The sequence below is a fragment of the Salmo salar genome, chromosome ssa29 (assembly GCF_905237065.1).
Source record: "Salmo salar chromosome ssa29, Ssal_v3.1, whole genome shotgun sequence".
In the NCBI taxonomy this organism is placed as follows: Eukaryota; Metazoa; Chordata; class Actinopteri; order Salmoniformes; family Salmonidae; genus Salmo; species Salmo salar.
Window position 1 is genome coordinate 9,441,069 of NC_059470.1, and position 18,064 is coordinate 9,459,132.

General features: G+C 43.3%; 1 protein-coding gene across 1 annotated transcript in view; it reads right to left on the bottom strand.

Moving 5' to 3' along the window:
* ube3c (ubiquitin protein ligase E3C) overlaps nt 1-17,846 on the bottom strand; it is a 50,275-nt gene extending 32,429 nt beyond the window's left edge. The window contains exons 1-15 of the mRNA XM_014180661.2: nt 17,594-17,846; nt 16,876-17,024; nt 16,507-16,560; nt 16,298-16,372; nt 15,957-16,103; nt 15,731-15,846; nt 14,490-14,647; nt 14,098-14,263; nt 11,203-11,423; nt 9,038-9,189; nt 8,401-8,591; nt 4,515-4,601; nt 4,046-4,209; nt 2,636-2,862; nt 96-200 (exon numbers count right to left, since the gene is read on the bottom strand). Of these exons, the coding sequence (XP_014036136.1) occupies nt 96-200; nt 2,636-2,862; nt 4,046-4,209; nt 4,515-4,601; nt 8,401-8,591; nt 9,038-9,189; nt 11,203-11,423; nt 14,098-14,263; nt 14,490-14,647; nt 15,731-15,846; nt 15,957-16,103; nt 16,298-16,372; nt 16,507-16,560; nt 16,876-16,944 (1,932 nt within the window). The 5' untranslated portion in view covers nt 16,945-17,024; nt 17,594-17,846. The remainder of the gene's footprint in view (nt 1-95; nt 201-2,635; nt 2,863-4,045; nt 4,210-4,514; nt 4,602-8,400; nt 8,592-9,037; nt 9,190-11,202; nt 11,424-14,097; nt 14,264-14,489; nt 14,648-15,730; nt 15,847-15,956; nt 16,104-16,297; nt 16,373-16,506; nt 16,561-16,875; nt 17,025-17,593) is intronic.
* Nucleotides 17,847-18,064: the final 218 nt, after the last annotated feature.

The window sequence follows — 18,064 nt, forward strand, 5'->3', positions numbered from 1 at the left end:
GAAGTGTGAGTGAAGCGTTATTGAGTAAACCAGATGAATGATTTTCCTGATAACCTCATTAAGGGTAACAATCTAACGGCTGAGAGCACGGTTACCTTATCTGCTCTGATGTTGACCTCTTCAGAGAGCCAATGACCTGCCGGACAGAAGGGACGTCTGATGTCACGAGCCTTCACCATCTTCACCAAGTTAGTGATCACCTGTGAAACGCAGAACAATAAGCAATCAAAATGAAAGTCACACACTGGACTCTCAAGAGAACATGCCACTCGCTCTCTTCGTAGTATATAAAAACTAATTTGTAAAAAATGGCTTAAATGGTTTCGGCTGTAATACGCAAGTCAAAGTGAAACGAATTGCATGAAACGAAACGTCACACAAGTGATAAAGATATATGTCATTTTAACCACGTCATTTTCAGGTCCTGTGCGGCTTGGTCAGTAGAGCATAGTACTTGCAACGCCAAGGTTGTGGATTCGATTCCCCATGGGGGAGCAGTACGAAAAATGTATGCACTCACTACTGTATGTCGTTCTGGATTAGAGCGTCTGCTTAAATGGCTTAAAAGTACAAAAAGTTCAAGATATGTGATATACGGATGTCATTTTAAAGCATACATCCTTTCATTTGTTAACAAACAAATCTATTTGCGTGGAGACTCGACAATAAGATGCTTCCTCTTAAAAAAAGCAATTTGCGAGCTGAGCCATTAGTGTGGTATTTAACGATAGTATAAAAGAGAAATGGGGGGGGGGCTCATCCCTCCACATCCAGCATCAGGGTTAATTATGGGCTAGTCTGTCCAGTCTGCTGACATCAGCCACGGGACGGAGGGCAAAAGATAAACTGTGGAAATGACCAGTGTAACTCAGTGTTGTTCTGCAAGATAGGGTCAGGGTGAGAGTTGTTGTGATATCCATTGTCTTACTGTGCAGTAGAGGGTGAAACAAGAGTGAATATTCATTCCTGTCCTGTTAATAACTAAACATGTCTGTCTTGTACTGTCCCTAATCATTTTTTGTACTGTCCAGTCCGGTCCAGCGAAAAACATGCCTTTTGCATCCTATCCCCATGTCTTCCTCTGTGCAGTCTTTGGATAGGAAGGTTAGATAGAAGTCGATCATCACTTTTGTCAGCTGTATAGGCCATATTTGTGGAGTTCACAACTTCAGCTGATTAGCGGAGAGAAGACTCCGCTGTAGCGACTGAACTTGTCACATCTATATTGATCATTTCCATAATCTTACTCCACAGTCATTACCGGCACTAGCTGGGAGTATGCACACACATAATTACCCTGAAACAATTTTCAATACAATAACCAGGCAACATCGTTTGAATGGAAGTGTTATTTTTAAAAACGCACATCGTTTTTCAGACAGGACGCAATCAATCTCGGGCCGTCATCAGCGACGACCGGAGTCGGTATTCTCGGTAATAACGGGGAGTGCAAAACGCTGTTCGCGGCGCCGGCGATGGGTTCGGAGAGAGACTTACCCCCGACTCGGAGGAATGAATAAGCATTCCTTAATTAGCACATCGGGTTAAGTGCACGACTTAATGGGCTTTCCCAAACTCTGCGGTGACATCTCTCTCCAAACATGGCCAAGAAGAGAAGTTCCATTAGCAATATTAATAGAAGCTTAGTTGATCATTTTCATTCAATTAACTTCTTTCAATTAAATAGATAGCTCGACAATGGGGGCGATAAAAGATGGGCGAAGGACGGCTGATGACTCGAACCAAACATTAGCGTGTTACGGGGTCAGCGGGCGTTAAAGCGACTGTAAATCCAGCCCCCCCCCGGTTCAATTTGGAAAATGCATTTCCACTGCTCTCCCACTTCTTTAATGGGTCGTTTTAGCTGACGGGAGGTGTTTGCTCGCCTTGAACTGTTATGAAATTCTTGCCGCATTCGTACACCGCCACCACCTCTACTGAAAGAAAGTGTTGCTCACTTTCGAGTCCCTCTCTCAAAGACTCGCAGCCAGAGTCGCTTAATTACTGTTTCAGGGAAAGTAAGTGGGAGAGGAGAAGGATAGAGGGGGGGTAAGGACGAGAGTGAGTGAGTGAGCGAGCGAGAGAGAGAGAAATAATTAACCTAATGTTGTCATCTGCCTCATTTCCTTTCAGTAAACAGCCAATGAACGTCCTCACTCAGCCATGTCTAGCCATGCATACTCGGTTTCTCCTAACTAACCCAATTCGAGTTTCAACGGTCGCTGATCAACACATTTTTGTTATTTACAATTATGTTTGCTATGAGAGCAACAGAAGTCAAAGGACACCCTTTAAAGATACATACAGCATGCAACCATTTTCAAAATCTGCTACAGGTGCCTCAGAGTGAGGACAGAAGCCAGTTGGGACTCGGGAAGCATTCAAATTATGAAGTTTATTTTATTTATTTTTTGAATGGAATCCCATTTTCCTTATTTGGTATATATTTAGACAGTTGGATATAAAAAGGGGAGACTGAGACGGGAGGAGAGGCAGAACTCCGGACTTTGGCGGGGGACAACATGCAGACTAGAGTTGTGGCGGTGTTACACACTAAGCCACCGTCACTACATGCTTTGAATCAGATTTGAAGCCACTGTCACGCTAGGGCGATAGGTGCTGGGGGGGTAATCACCTTGAAGAGCTGAACCCAGCGTTTCTGCTCGGCCTGGATGCGCTGCTGCACCTCTGTGTTGGTTTTGACTCCCACGCTGCGGAAGGCGGCCATGTACTCCTCGCGGTGCTCCGTCTTGGTCTCGGGGTAGGCCAGCTTGATGATGCCCAGACACGCGTCCCTCAGCAACTGAGACAGGTTCACCAGCTCGGACAATGTGAACGGCATCATGGTGGTATTGCTGTGGCCTGAGGAAGGCGTGGGCAGAAGGAATGGACGGTTGTTCACTGTTACTCAGCCATTGAACACAGTACAGGCAACATTTCCCTATCGCAAAGACACCTGCACTGTAAACGAACGCACTGCAAGTGAAATGATCATTTTGCAGCGCGATTTAAACTTTTCTTTGACAATTTCCGTGAGGAAGATCTCTAGTTAAACCAGGGATGTAGTCAACAATGTGATACACACGCAACACACACGATGCAATCGTGAGGTACAGTATCAGAGCTCCCGTTATTTAGAAGGTTGCCAGCATAGCTGTCTTTGCGAGGAGAAAATATTGCCCTACATCTCTTACCCACTGAATAACAAGCAAGGTGGAGGATGTTGTGCAGCAGCAATGTGGTGTAGTGTATAAAATGTGTGAAACTATCCATCTGGATACATATAGATTTGTTTCTAGAAGCATTTCAATTCAAAGTAAAACAAAATGTCAGCTTCACACTGATTCAAAACAAGAGGCAGGTGATTTTGAGACTAGGGTTGCGTCCTTAATGGCACCCTACATACCCTGGTCAGAAGTAGTGCATAGGGAATCGGTTGCCATTTGGGATGCCACCGTGGAGACTAGAGTTTGGAGGAAGCAGTGTTTCCTCTATATTCATTTAGCAGCGGCGTGGCGCCACTAGCAAATTGTTGCCGCCACTTCCTAAAATATGATAATTGTGGGGGATTTTAAAATGTTTTCAGAGTAAACCCTAAACGATTAAAACCAGATATAAAGTATGTAGCAAAGATAATGGAGCTTTTTTAAATTATTTAACAAGATAATCTTTGAGAACTGGCCAAACAATCACCAGAACAATAACTAGACAATCAGGAGAATACATTTTAAATAATTCATAGCATAGGGCCCCCATTGATTTTGTTATAATGTTTGAGTCACTGAGATAGCATAAGAACATGGCATAAGCCATGGCAAAATGTGTAGAATTGCTGAAATGTTTACGCTCTGCCCCATGACTAAATGTGTAGAATAACAGAAAACTCTTTAAAACAGAAAAATGTTGTCTCTGTGGCCAAGATTAGAGCCTCTAAAATGTTAAGTCAGAGACAGTGCTGTTGGCCCCACATTCGCCCCCCACCCACAATAACTTTGCCACCACTGCCGAAAAAAATCCTAGGGGAAACACTGAGGGAGTGGCCTACCATGGCCCTCCATAGGGTAGCCAAAGAACTCGCTGTCGTGCACGGAGATGAGCGAGTGGCTGAAGAGGGAACTGAAGAGATAGAAGAGGGGAATGATGCGATTGGAGTCTTCCAGGGACATGGGAGACCCCCGCGAAATGACCTGCAACAGCGGAACCATGGACCTGGGAGGAGAGAAGAAGAGAGAGACTCACTACTCACTATACTGACATGTTTATTTATGTCAATAAAGCACGTTGAATTGACTTACATACGCCGAGACCCAATCAAGGACCATCACTTTGTTCAGGGTCGCATATTTATATCAAGTGTCTCAAAGCAGGAGTTCTGATTTAGGATCAGTTTGGCCTTTTAGATCACATTGATTAAGATTACATGGACAGGGAGAGGAGACCTGATCAAAGATCAACACTCCTACTCTGAGACGCTTGATACATACAGCCCCTGACCGACATTCAAATCAACTCACCCCGTGATCATTTTGGTGGTCATGGACTGTATCAGGTGCCAGAGATGTCTCAGGAAACGTGCATTAAACGCTAAACTGTACAGAAGCCTGGAGGGGACAAAATAGAAAGACCGAAGTAAACAAACATTTACAAAAATATCTATAAAGATGTATGTATCAAAGATAAGGGACAAAAGAGTTGACACAGTTTGTACGTCTGAACGTATACATTGCGCTCTGCCTCGATGCCTTCTAAGTCAGATATCGTTAACTTTGCCCAAGTAACCAGAGGACACGCATAAAGACAGAAAAATATCTAATAAAAGCTGTTGAACAGCAGCATAGCGTATCCCGCAGGAATTTTCTTTCTTGGCCCTTCCTCTCCCTCTTTAGTCCCCTCTCTCCCTTTTCCGCAACGAAAAAAAGATTAAACGACCCATTAAGCTTTATTTAGGCGAGGCACCTTCCATTAGTAAACTAGTTGCTGGCAAGGAGGAGATCGGCCCAGGGTCATAAACAGGCCCTCTGGCTTCCTGGAGGAGCCCCATTTAACTTAATGGCCACGGGGGGACACAATAGAGAGGGAGGGGGGGGGCATGGCCCTCACATTGACCCCAGAGCGCAAGCATGCTTCCACACTCTCCCTGAATTACATGATAACACTGAGGAGGGAAGGAGGGAGGGAATGAGCCACTGGCTGTGTCCCAATGGCAACCGATTCCCTCGTGTCGGCCTCCTATGGACCATGGTCAAAAGTAGTGCACTATGTAGGGAACAGGGTGCCATTTGAGACGCAGCCACTGGGCCCTCATCCCGGACACCCCGGCCGGTCTAACTAACGGCCTATGGCACCCGGGTGTGAAGCTGCTCTTTGTTCAAGGTGTGTGTACCCTCCTTTAAATCGCTACGGCTAGATTGTGTGTGTCCTTCACACCGAGGGTTAATGTCAGGTAACACTAATGCGGTAATTAAGGTGAAAACTAAATAAATGCCCCTTGCATATAACGGGCCTCTGTCTAAGGGGCTACGGTATTGTCACCTATAAGGATGCCTGCCACTTAACAGGCTATCGCCTTCTATTCACATTATGAGGTAAAAGATTGACAGAACAGAGAGGGGGACCGGGAAGTGGATGGAATCTCACGTGAACACACGTTGGTGTCGGCCTCCAATCTCTCAATGTGCGTCTCAAATGTTACCCTATTCCCTTTGGGCTCTGGTCAAAAGTAATGCACTACAAAGGGAATAGGGTGCCATTTGGGACAAACCATACCTCGGCCACCATTGTGCAGCGGAGAATATCTGAAAGGCGGAAAATTAAAATGAGCCTTCAGAGTGGGGGGGGCGAGTGACACCTCTTAATATGTTTGAGAAATAGTTTCTGCCGTGCCCCTCCCATCTGTCAGTACAAGAGAGGAGGGGAGCTGGGTATAGCATAGTGCTCTGGGCCTTTACAGTGCGCGGCCGGGTGTTTGATTGAAATGGGAAACAAAGCACTAAAATGCTGACTGACAGCCTGATATACGGCCTGCTAGAAACCAAAGCTCCATTTCAATCACGGAATGAAGGCACTAATACACAAAGTCACAGGCATCAAAAGGGGTCATGTGCGTGTGTGTGTGTGTGTGTGTGTGTGTCCATAAAAATGACCTTGATGGACAAAACACAGATTATTTTATTTTGACATAATGCAAGAATGTACGTACGTTCGCAGAAAAAGAGAAAACTAGGAAAAGGGCTCGATTCAATCCGTAGCGCTGAAGAGCTGCGCTACAGCGCAATATACATTTTAAGGCAACGTTCCGACGTTGGTGGAGAATGCATTCATGGTAAACGCTACATATGTCAGCCCAATCTGAAATGAATCGAATCACGCTACAGTACGGATTGAATCGAGCTCAAATAGTAATTTGCTTCAAATTCTGCTTTATTTATGTAAAACTATCTTAGGCCTAATTCATAAAGGGCCTGCGAGTCAGTGCCAATGGCAGAAAGACTTTGTTCTCATTGCCCGAGCGTCAATATCCCCAGTAAACTCCACAATCACAGCAAGCGCACAAAAACAAATGAAGGACAGAGGCTAGCTAACACTTACAGTTGTCAGTGACCATCAGTTAGTGACAGAGTGCGAACCACAGGCTGAGGCTAAACAACAATCAAAGTGAAATTACACCAAATACCTAACACTAAACAATTAAAGTGAAATTACACCAAATACCTAACACTAAACAATTAAAGTGAAATTACACCAAATACCTAACACTAAACAATTAAAGTGAAATTACACCAAATACCTAACACTAAACAATTAAAGTGAAATTACACCAAATACCTAACACTAAACAATTAAAGTGAAATTACACCCATTTAGCCTACCAACCATAAAGACAAAGATTACAGCAACAAAAACCATTTTTTTTATTTTTTATTTATCTTACAGAACATGCAGGCCTGAATTGAAAAGCCTTAAATTTAAAGATTATATCTCAAATCTTACAGAACATACAGGGCCTGAATCGAGCTCTTATGAACAGAAGAAAGCAAGAAAGAAGGTAAGAGCATTTTGACAAGATATACATTTATTCGAGGCATTGCGCTGGGCTGGCCGTCGGGCGGGAGGCAGGAGGGCCGGCTAGGCAGACTAGCTCTTTTTTAAACGCAGTAAATCAGGCCTGGGATGCAATTTGCTCCCCTAAGCCTCTTGTAAAGCTATCCCGTCTACTTGGCCACTAATTAATCTTCCTCAGTGAGCTAATTATTTTGCACAGATATCCGATAATGATGGAGGACGAGAGGCAGGATTTATGGTAAAAGCGTTTGGACCAAAGGAAGCTGTAAAAATGATAGAAAATACTTAGGGAGGAGGACTCTATGCCTATTCCACCAAATGATTTGGTAAGCAAATCAACGCATCTTCTCTGGAAGAGTTTTGGGGGGATTTTGTGTTTTGTGTGAGTTTGAAAGATGTCTGAATCAGGTTTCGCATGAGATTGGACAGGGTCGTATTCCTTTTTTGCAATTTAGAACGTTTTGCAACGAAAACTTGGGTTTTCTTACTGGACAAATTCAGGTAGTCCCTCCCCGTTCTGGCCTGTTTGCTTCCGTTTGGTTTCTAGTTGATACGACCCAGGTAACACTCTCCTGCCCTAAACAATATAGCCGTCTTTATTGTTGCCCACCCTGTAAAGGTAAAAGTAACGCGTCAGTAATGACAATACGCTGGGATACACATTCACTCTCTCATCCCCACACAGTACAGACAGGTAGTGTCTTCCATTGGCTCTACTAACCATTAACCAGAAGGGTTGAGAGACCACGCAGGGTGTGCCGTAAAGCCCAGGAAGGTGCCCCCTCGTTCAGCCGCGACAGCGGCCATCTCCCCCTCTCACATCCACATCCACATCCTGCCCTAATGCAATCAACCCAAAATCAGCCATCCCAGGACTAATTACCCTAATCGAGGAGTGACAGCTTCAGAGCCTCCCTGACATCCCAAGTGCTTCCTCCGCCGGTTGTATACGCCAATAACGGCTGAGCTTCTTCATCGTTATTCGCATTAGTTGCTTACAACACGTAAACGCTGATTCATCACCAGTTTCATGATGGAGTTAAAATTAAAATAAAAACAGGGGGGAAAATATATACAAAAAGACAAAATATTGGAAACATTCATTACAATCGCAGTGAGAGGAAGGTTCTCAAAACGACTTCAGGTGAGGATTCAAACAAAACAAAAGCGGATATTCTAGCACAGTAAAGACATGTAACACCTTTAGGTGTGTGAATCCCAAATGGCACCCTATTCCCCTTATGGTGCAATAATTTTGCACTAGTGGTGCACTACATAGGGAATAGGGTACCATTTAGGACGGAAACAACGTAACTGGATCCGATGTAGAACACTGACCTGACTTTGGGCACCATCATGCGGTGCTGCACCATGAGCGTGTGGCAGATGGAGGCCATCATGGTGAAGACCTCCTCGCTGGCCGAGTCCCTCCACACCAGGTTGAGCAGCGCGTTTGTCTGCTGCTTGGTGTCCAGCTTGCGGACGCACTCCTCCGTGATCAGCTGCACCGATATCCGATAGCTGTCGTCCTGCAACCATCGAGTTCACATGCAATAGGTGAGGGAGTTGTTGCAGTAAGTAGGCTATAGCTGGGCCTGAATTCATAGTGTCAGCAGGATCTGGGATCAGTTTTTCCATTTCAATCATAATTAATAAGATCGTATGGCCAGAGGCGGACCTGATCCCAGATCAGCACGCCTACTCTTAGACGCTTTATGAATACGGGCCAGGATGTTTATCGTGAGGTGCCATGGGGCAGTGTGGATAGGGCTATGGTCTGCTTGTAGTGTGTGCAATACCTGTAGTCAGATGTAAGCCGTTTTCATTAGAAAATGTTGCCTGTGAAGTAACTGGCCATTCTGAACTATACGCATTAACTGTGACCTGCAGTGTGCCATTCCTGAATTTTGGTGTTACCCGTATTGACACATTAGTGGTGTGTGTGTGTGTGTGTGTGTGTGTGTTAGCTAGCAACCTGTGTGGACGGAGCCTGGGTGTTGGTGTCCTCCTCGTCCTCAGAGTCACTGATGACCTCCGGCCTGCTGGTGCTCTCTGACACGGGGAGGAGAGGCAGGAGGGCCTGCAGAGCTCGCAGGTACAGCTGGAGGCCCTCCTCTGACAATGAACCTGCGCACACAGACAACATTACAATGCCTCTCCCTATCACTATAGATGTCTTTTTTTCAGGGCCATTCCCTCCAACTCTTCGTGTCAATGTGCCTGCTGGTACACGAGAGTACAATTCCCCACATGCTTGGACACTAAGCTTGTGTCCCAAATGGCACCCTATTATTGCTCCCGAGTGGCACAGCGGTCTAAGACCACTGCATCTCAGTGCAAGAGGCGTCACTACAGTCCCTGGTTCGAATCCGGGCTGTATCACATCCGGCCGTGATTGGGAGTCCCATAGGGCGGCGCACAAATGGCCCAGCATCGTCCGGGTTTGGCCGTCATTGTAAATAAGAATTTGTTCTTAACTTCTCTAGGTTAGGGGGCAGTATTTTGACGTCCGGATGAAAGGCGTGCCCAGATTAAACTGCCTGCTACTCAGGCTCAGAAGGTAGGATATGCATATTATTAGTAGATTTGGATAGAAAACACTCTGAAGTTTCTAAAACTGTTTGAATGATGTCTGTGAGTATAACAGAACTCATATGGCAGGCATAAACCTGAGAAAAATCCAACCAGGAAGTGGGAAATCTGAGGTTTGTAGTTTTTTCAAGTCATTTCCTATATAGTATACAGTGACTTAGGGTTCATTTTGCACTTCCTAAGGCTTCCACTAGATGCCAACAGTCTTTAGAACGTTGTTTTATGCTTCTACTGTGAATGTGAAGCGAACAAGAGGGCCCGGAGTAAGATGAGTGAGGAAATGACATGAGCTCAGAGGCGCGCACTCACGTGAGTGTGAGCTGTGTTCCTTTTCTTTTCTGAAGACATTGGAATTGTCCGGTTGGAATATTACTGAAGATTTATGTTAAAAACATCCTAAAGATTGTGTTCCTTTTCTTTTCTGAAGAAATTGGAATTGTACGGTTGGAATATTACTGAATATTTATGTTAAAAACATCTTAAAGATTGATGCTATACATCGTTTGACATATTTCTACGAACGTAAATAGAACTTTTTTTGACTTTTCGTCGTGACATTTGCGTGCGCTTCCTGCATTTGGAGTAGTGGACTGAACGCGCGAACAAAAGGAGGTATTTGGACATAAATGATGGACTTTATCGAACAAAACAAACATTTATTGTGGACCTGGGATTCCTGGGAGTGCATTCTGATGAAGATCATCAAAGGTAAGCGAATATTTATAATATTATTTCTGAGTTTTGTTGACTCCACAAAATGGTGGGTTTTGTTTCGTGTCTGAACGCTGTACTCAGATTATTGCAAAGTGTGCTTTCGCTGTAAAGTTTTTTTGAAATCTGACACAGCGGTTGCATTAAGGAGAAGTGTATCTATAATTCTTTGAATAACAGTTTAATATTTTATCAACGTTTATGATGAGTATTTCTGTAAATTGATGTGCACATTCACCGGACGTTTTGGGAGGCAAAACATTTCTGAACATTACACGCCAATGTAAAATGGGGTTTTTGGATATAAATATGAACTTTATCGAGCAAAACATACATGTATTGTGTAACATGAAGTCCTATGAGTGCAATCTGATGAAGATCATCAAAGGTTAGTGATTAATTTTAGCTGTATTTCTGGTTTTTGTGACGCTTCTCCTTGCTTGGAAAATGGCTGTGTGGTTTTTCTTGTTAGGTGCTATCCCAACATAATCTAATGTTATGCTTTCGCCGTAAAGCCTTTTTGAAATCGGACAACGTGGTTGGATTAATGAGAAGTGTATCTTTAAAATGGGATATAATTGTTGTATGTCTGAGAAATTTGAATTATGAGATTTTTGTTGTTTTGAATTTGGTGCCCTGCTATTTCACTGGCTGTTGGCAGTGTGTCCCATAGGTGGGACGCTAGCATCCCACATACCCTAGTGAGGTTAACTGACTTGCCTAGTTAAATAAAGGTTAAATAAAAAAAATATATAAAAAATATAAATCTACATAGGGCTCTGGTGAAATGTACTGCACTATGGGAATAGAAGTACCGTTTTGGATGCAGACACTTACCCAGGCAGGTCTCCCCGACTGAGAGGACAAAGTAGAAGAGCCACGGAGCACGTTTCAGCGCCGCTGCGGAGGAGACTACGGTGGCCTGCAGGGAGCCCAGGAAGGCCTCAAAGGGGAAGTGGAGGCGCGGATCAGACAGCGCCGGAATAAAGAAATGAAAGATCTGCTCCGTGAAAGGCGCCGAGGTGAACTCCTCAGTGAAGGCCGCAAACACAAACTGCCTGTGGAACCAAAGAGAGAGAGAAATGTCATTACACAAATGCCTGGAGAGCCGTGGATATTCCCCACATTGTAGAATGGGTAAGTTGGTTTTAACTGTTCACTACATGGTAATGACATTAGATTAAGCCAATTGATCACAAATCAATATTTACAAATATGTTAATAAATAAATAAACATATGAACTGTCTAGATTATTTATTTTCTCCTAATTTTTACATTCTGTCGTAAAGAGCACATGGAACATTCTGTCGTAAAGAGCACATGGAACATTCTGTCGTAAAGAGCACATGGAACATTCTGCTGTAAAGAGCAGATTGAACGTTCTGCCGTAAAGAGCAGATTGAATGTTCTGTCGTAAAGAGCAGATTGAATGTTCTGTCGTAAAGAGCAGATTGAACATTCTGGTGTAAAGAGCAGATTGAACATTCTGGTGTAAAGAGCAGATTGAACATTCTGGTGTAAAGAGCAGATTGAACGTTCTGGTGTAAAGAGCAGATTGAATGTTCTGGTGTAAAGAGCAGATTGAACATTCTGGTGTAAAGAGCAGATTGAACATTCTGGTGTAAAGAGCAGATTGAACATTCTGCTGTAAAGAGCAGATTGAACATTCTGCTGTAAAGAGCAGATTGAACATTCTGGTGTAAAGAGCAGATTGAACATTCTGCTGTAAAGAGCAGATTGAACATTCTGCTGTAAAGAGCAAATGGAACGTGCTCTTTAAGACAACGTTGAAATTAGCAAGATTTTTTTTTTTATCTCAATAGGTTAAACAAAATGTCTCTAGTTAGTGCCTATTAAGTGTCAAATAAAGTAACAGGGTTGACCATAACAGGGTTGACCATAACAGGGTTGACGATATCATCTTAAATTAGCCATGAATCCCCTTGTGACGGGGGGAATGAAAGCTTATTGTGTGCAACAGGAAGGGGCAATTGAATGCAAGCTTCACAAAAAAAGTTTAAATTGTTCAAACATTTCTAGCCTGTCTATCTATGGGTAACAGAGTTGACGTGTTACGCTCAACCCACTCAGTTTTCCACCACAAAACACCAGTAGAACGAGATCATCTGCTAACACTAAGACTTGACTATTAGATGTTCAAGATTTCTTAAGATTTCTTAATTTTTTTAAAGAAATAGTTTCATCTATTAAAGAGTCAGTTAAATAACAGGGTTCAACTTAAATCAGGAATAACAATTTAGAAATGACTTTGTAAAAGCAAATAGGCTAAATAGTTAAACTTGGAGAACTTTTGGGGTTAAGTAGGTTCCTAGAAGTCTTTTTTTATTTAAAAAAAATAAATTATTGAATTTTCCATTTCTACTTAAAATATCAAATGGCCACAAAAGGGACTCATTTCATGGAACGAGCCGTATACAGGACACAACAGCGAAATGCTTATCTACAAGCTCTTCCTCAACAACACAGTGTTCAAATACTAGGTCAGATATCAAAAATATGAAAATGTATTTACAACAAAAAAATTATGTTCACACTGTTTATACAATCCCAAAAAATGTCAGCAGTCAACTTAAAGATTGAGCACTTTCAGTACAGAGCCAAACGTCTGTTTCTAAAGAAAGGTGATCCTTTAAGCTCATTAGGCTACCCAAACAAGGACAATAGAGTTTGACAGATAGAGTAGGTGTCTCCTTTCAGCTCTGAGTGCCCCAATATTGTCTTGTCAAACAGAGCTGTTTTGACCGAGTAACTCTCACATCTGGTGGTCCCGGTCAGATAATTAGCTGTTGGAGTGAGTGTGTGTACCCAAGTTTCTCACACCCTTTCCCCTGCTATTCTTCAAAAAGAAAAGAACGCCCCCCCCCCCTTCGTTTGTCATTAAGAATGTTTATAATTGAGAGCAAATAGTCGATATTCTGTACTCAGACTCTGGGTCAGTTTTATTGCTTGTTGTAAACAGGTTGGTGAATCAATTACGGTGTCCCCACCGACTCGAAGGACAAACAAATGCCCAAAGTTTACTGGACAATTTTAACAGCATACGACAAAGGCATTCCGCTCCTAGCCCCTCGCTGTGCTCTTTCCCACGTGCTCAGCAGTCGCTGATGCAGGGATGCTTTGTGTGTGAGGGGGATTTCATGTGTTGAAGGTTAAACTTTGAGGGGGTCAGACTTCAGGACACTCTGTGTGTGTGTGTGTGTGTGTGTGTGTGTGTGTGTGTGTGTGTGTGTTCTAGTTAACTTCAGCTTCAGTTCATTTGTGTGTGTGTTTGATTGTTCTGGTGTGACTGTTGTGGTTTTACAGATGCTACTCCTGCTGTTATACTTGGAGTAGGGTAAAGTTGCCCATAGACGCTGATCTTGGGTCAGTTTAGAATTTTTCGCAATAAAAGACAAAACTCACCAGACCGATTGTCATTCTATACAGTCAGGGGCCGCACATTCACCGTTTTTCCGCTTGCCTTCGGCGCAGTGTGTTACAGGGACCACCCGCCGGTGGACAACTGACAGCTGTCAATTTCGCCCATTTCTACATGTAGAATCGGTTTGAAAATGTATACGGCCGGTACTCTGTTCAGAGGTAAGTACTCTCGGTCGGGCAGACACTCGGCAATCCTACTGGTCTGTCCGTCCCTTAATGATTACGGTTAGGATTGATAGGAAGAGGGGAAGCTGATCCTAGATCTGTACCTAGGGGAGACCTCAACATACCTTGCGCCTGTAGTGCAGGAGGAGTAGGTAAAGTGCAGGGGCTTCAGCGTGTGCTCCAGCAGTGTGCTTGCCAAGGGGATAACGTGTGCACCATAGGGAGCATCACTGTACTCCAGACTGGAAGGGAGCTTGTGATTCACTAGAATATAAAGTGACCTGTAGTATCCTGTGTGAGTGAGTGAGTGAGTGAGTGAGTGAGTGAGTGAGTGAGTGAGTGAGTGAGTGAGTGAGTGAGTGAGTGAGTGAGTGAGTGAGTGAGAGAGTGAGTGAGTGAGAGAGTGAGAGAGAGAGATGCAAGAGGTTAAATTCAATGGGGCTTGAAAATGAGCATTAACAACAAACAAAAAACCTATTTTGCACTGTAACAGCAGTGAAACCATCAGGACACTTACCTTTCTGTACCATATAGTGCAAAATCTGCTCGATTAACGACGCTACACAATTCATGTCTTCAAGGACAGGAAGATAAGTTCTCTCTGAAGAAAAGATCTCCAGCATCCTCATGGGGACGGCAACATTCAAACTGTCATCCTTGCAGGTCTGCAGAAGTCTAGGAAAGATGGAGAAACGCTGTTATAGGGGTGTAATAAGCCCATATTTCATCAATGCATTCATGGCGGTAGAGTGAAGTTGCCCATAGAAGCTGATCTTGATTAGATTAATTAGGATCCCCATTAGCCGACGCCAATGGCAACAGCTAGTCTTACTGGGGTCTGACACATAATGAAAAAGACATTACAGACATTTACAAGACTTTACAATTTGCATACATAAAAATACATGTAGTGTGTGTGTGTGCGCATCTATCAATTACACATACATGTCAGTACATACACACAACAAATAGGTCACATGGAGGAGAGGCGTTGTGCCATGAGAGGTTGCTTTATTTGTTTTTTGAAAGCAGGTTTGCCGTTCCCTTGCGATATATAAGATGGAAGGGAGTTCCATGCACTCAAGGCTCTGTATAATACTTTACATTTCCTTGAATAGGTTCTGGGCCTGGGGACTCAAAGACCCCAGGCAGCATGTCTGGTGGGGTAAGAGTGTGGGTCAGTGCTGTCTGTAATATGCAAACAATTTGGTATTTCCTATAACATTCATGTTTCTTATAAAAACAAGAAGTGACGCAGTGAGTCTTTCCTCAGCTCTTAGCCAAGAAAGACTGGCATTTATAGTATTAATATGAGCCCTCCGATTACAATGAAGAGCAAGACGTGCCACTCTGTTCTGGGACAGCAAAACTAGGTCTTTCTTTGCAGCGCTTGATGATATGACTGGACAATAATCGAGATAAGACAGAACTAGAGACTGCAGAACTTGCTTTGTGGAGTGTAGTGTCAAAAAAGCGGAGCATCTCCTTATTACGGACAGATCTCTCCTCATCCTTACAACCATTGAATCTATGTGTTTTGACCATGACAGTTTACAATCGATGGTAACACCATGTAATTTTGTCCCCATCAACTTGTTCAACAGCCATACCATTCTTGGATATTGGGTCAGTTTAACATTTTTCCCCCACTAATGGTTAAGGTTAGCATTGGAGGAGAGGAAGTTGATCCAAGATCTATACCTAGGGGAAACTTCACCCCAGAACGCATTCCTGTAGAATAGGTGTAGGCCCCATTACCTGCAGCAGGAGCCCAGAACCCTCTTGATCTGAAACACACACGTCTGTCTCTCGGGCCCCGCCAGCAGCTTCAAAAACTGCCCATTGTGTTTCACTAGGTTCTGACAAATCCATATCTAGAGACACAGACAGAAATGTTGCGTCAGGTTCCCACACGCAAGACATCACATTTTACACAAGTTTTGAATTAGTTGTAACAACACTTTCAAAAAACGTTGGTTCTCACCAATCTCCGCGAGTCCTCACTCTGTCTGTAGAAAAACAGGAGTTGCCTCGTTAGGAGACTGAGACTGGCAGCGTCGGACATTGGCAGTCCACCTTCTGACTGTGCCTTGCAGACGCAGCGGTCAAAGTTGCCCCTCTGGATGGCATACTGGAAAAAAGCAGGGTCAAAGTTCATTGACAGTTATAGGGATGATCACTTGATAGTGTACAGAATGAAGTATCTATCCACATTGCCATCAGCAATACGAGGCTGTGGAAATGGGATTGCTGGCATGATAAGTGAGAGTGGAAGGGTATGGCATAGACACCCAAGAATGAGCTTGTTCATGTTAGTAGACATACTTGCTGTTTTCGGTCATGGTATCCTCGTATATAGGACTGAATGACAATAGCGTTCTTCAATCTTCGTCTTTCATCCTTATTGAAGTTGAAAAACAGAGTAAATAAATACACAGTGAAATTAAATAATGTTCGGTTTACAATCCAACGTTGTATTTGAAGTTCACGTAGGACAATTTTACATCACAAGTGTGTTTCACACAAAGGACTACCTCTCTTTTTCGCCTTTCCTCTTGTGTCCGGTGTAGGAGAGATGCTTTTTCCTCCTGAAAGCCAAAGTACATTAACATAGCTTGACACCAGTGGAGGCTGCTAATAATGGCCGGAACGGAGCAAATGGAATGGCATCAAATACCTGGACACTAAAGCGTTTGTGTTTGATACGATTCCACTCCAGTCTTTACCACAAACCCATTCTCCCCAATTAAGGTGCCACCAACCTCCTGTGCTTGACAGGACTAGTAGAAAAATTAAGTGAAGAAGCTAGCTAGCTATAGAAATAGCACAGTAGCCATTTCTATAGAAATAGCACAGTAGCCATTTCTATACAGAAGGTATGGTAAATCTCATAGTGGTCTTACCTTTTTACTCGCTCCCCCAAGAGACACCTTGGGTCTTGTTTTGAAATCTCCCTCAAAGCTGAAGCTCATGGTTAGATTTTTAGAACCATCAATGAAGGATCCTTGACTTGGTTCAATTCAGGACTTTACAAAGTGGGTATTACAGCAATCTGAAAAAGAAAGTAAAACATGCCATTAATTTGCTGGCTGGCGGTCTGACAATTTGACGCCATTCAGAAAAAATGATCATAACTAACTAGCTAGCTAAATAATCAACGTGTAGTTAGACACGTGAAATTGTTAGCTACACTTCCCACATCGACAATATTAGTGGAAGAGACATGAAAAAAAATTACTTTTCACTGGTTGTGGAACTGGCTAGCTGCTGTAGCTACAATTCCCCAACATAGCTCGCTAGATAGGTTAGCTAACGTTAATGACTCAGCAGCTTGTGTCTACATCGCTGGTGGTCTGTCTGCCACTGCTTCAGAAATTTAATCACAACAGATATACAGACAATCCCCAAGTTACTTTATTTGTGCGTACATGTACATGACTCTTTTGACATTATAGCTAGCCAGTTAGCAAACGTTAGCTGGCTAACTTTACGGGGGCAGGTCGCCTTTCTAGCTACTAACGTTAGCTATCTAGCTAATCATGTCTATCCTCTTTAGACATCTTTGTTATAACACAATACATAGTTTGGACAAAAAAAATGCAGAAACTGTATGTTGATTACCTTTGATTTATGAAATGACCAACATAAATTAAAAAGTACATAAGACTTTTGTGCGATACTAAATTAAACAAACGTATTGTTTTCTCCTTCTCCCCCTTCTTTCCAGAAACACAACATAAACGAATACATCCGCCTCTTCAGAATAATGAAATCCGATTGGACGCTCGTTTCAATGGTCAAATGCTATTTGCTGAATGCAATGTCAACAAAACTCAGTTTGGCATTCTTGGTCCACTCATTGGATCCTCTTCAGCTGGTGCAATTGTGCCTTGGTCCCGGGAGCAACAGGAAGCAGAGTGGATTTTCAATGGATTTGCTACGAATTCAAATCAACATACAGCAGTGGTTCCCAACCAGTGGTACTAGGACCCCTGTTGGTAATTCGACAGTCCACAGGGGGTACTTGAGAAGACTCATGAGATGCATGAGGCAAAATGCACATGAGGGGGTACTTCAGGGGTACTCCGAGCC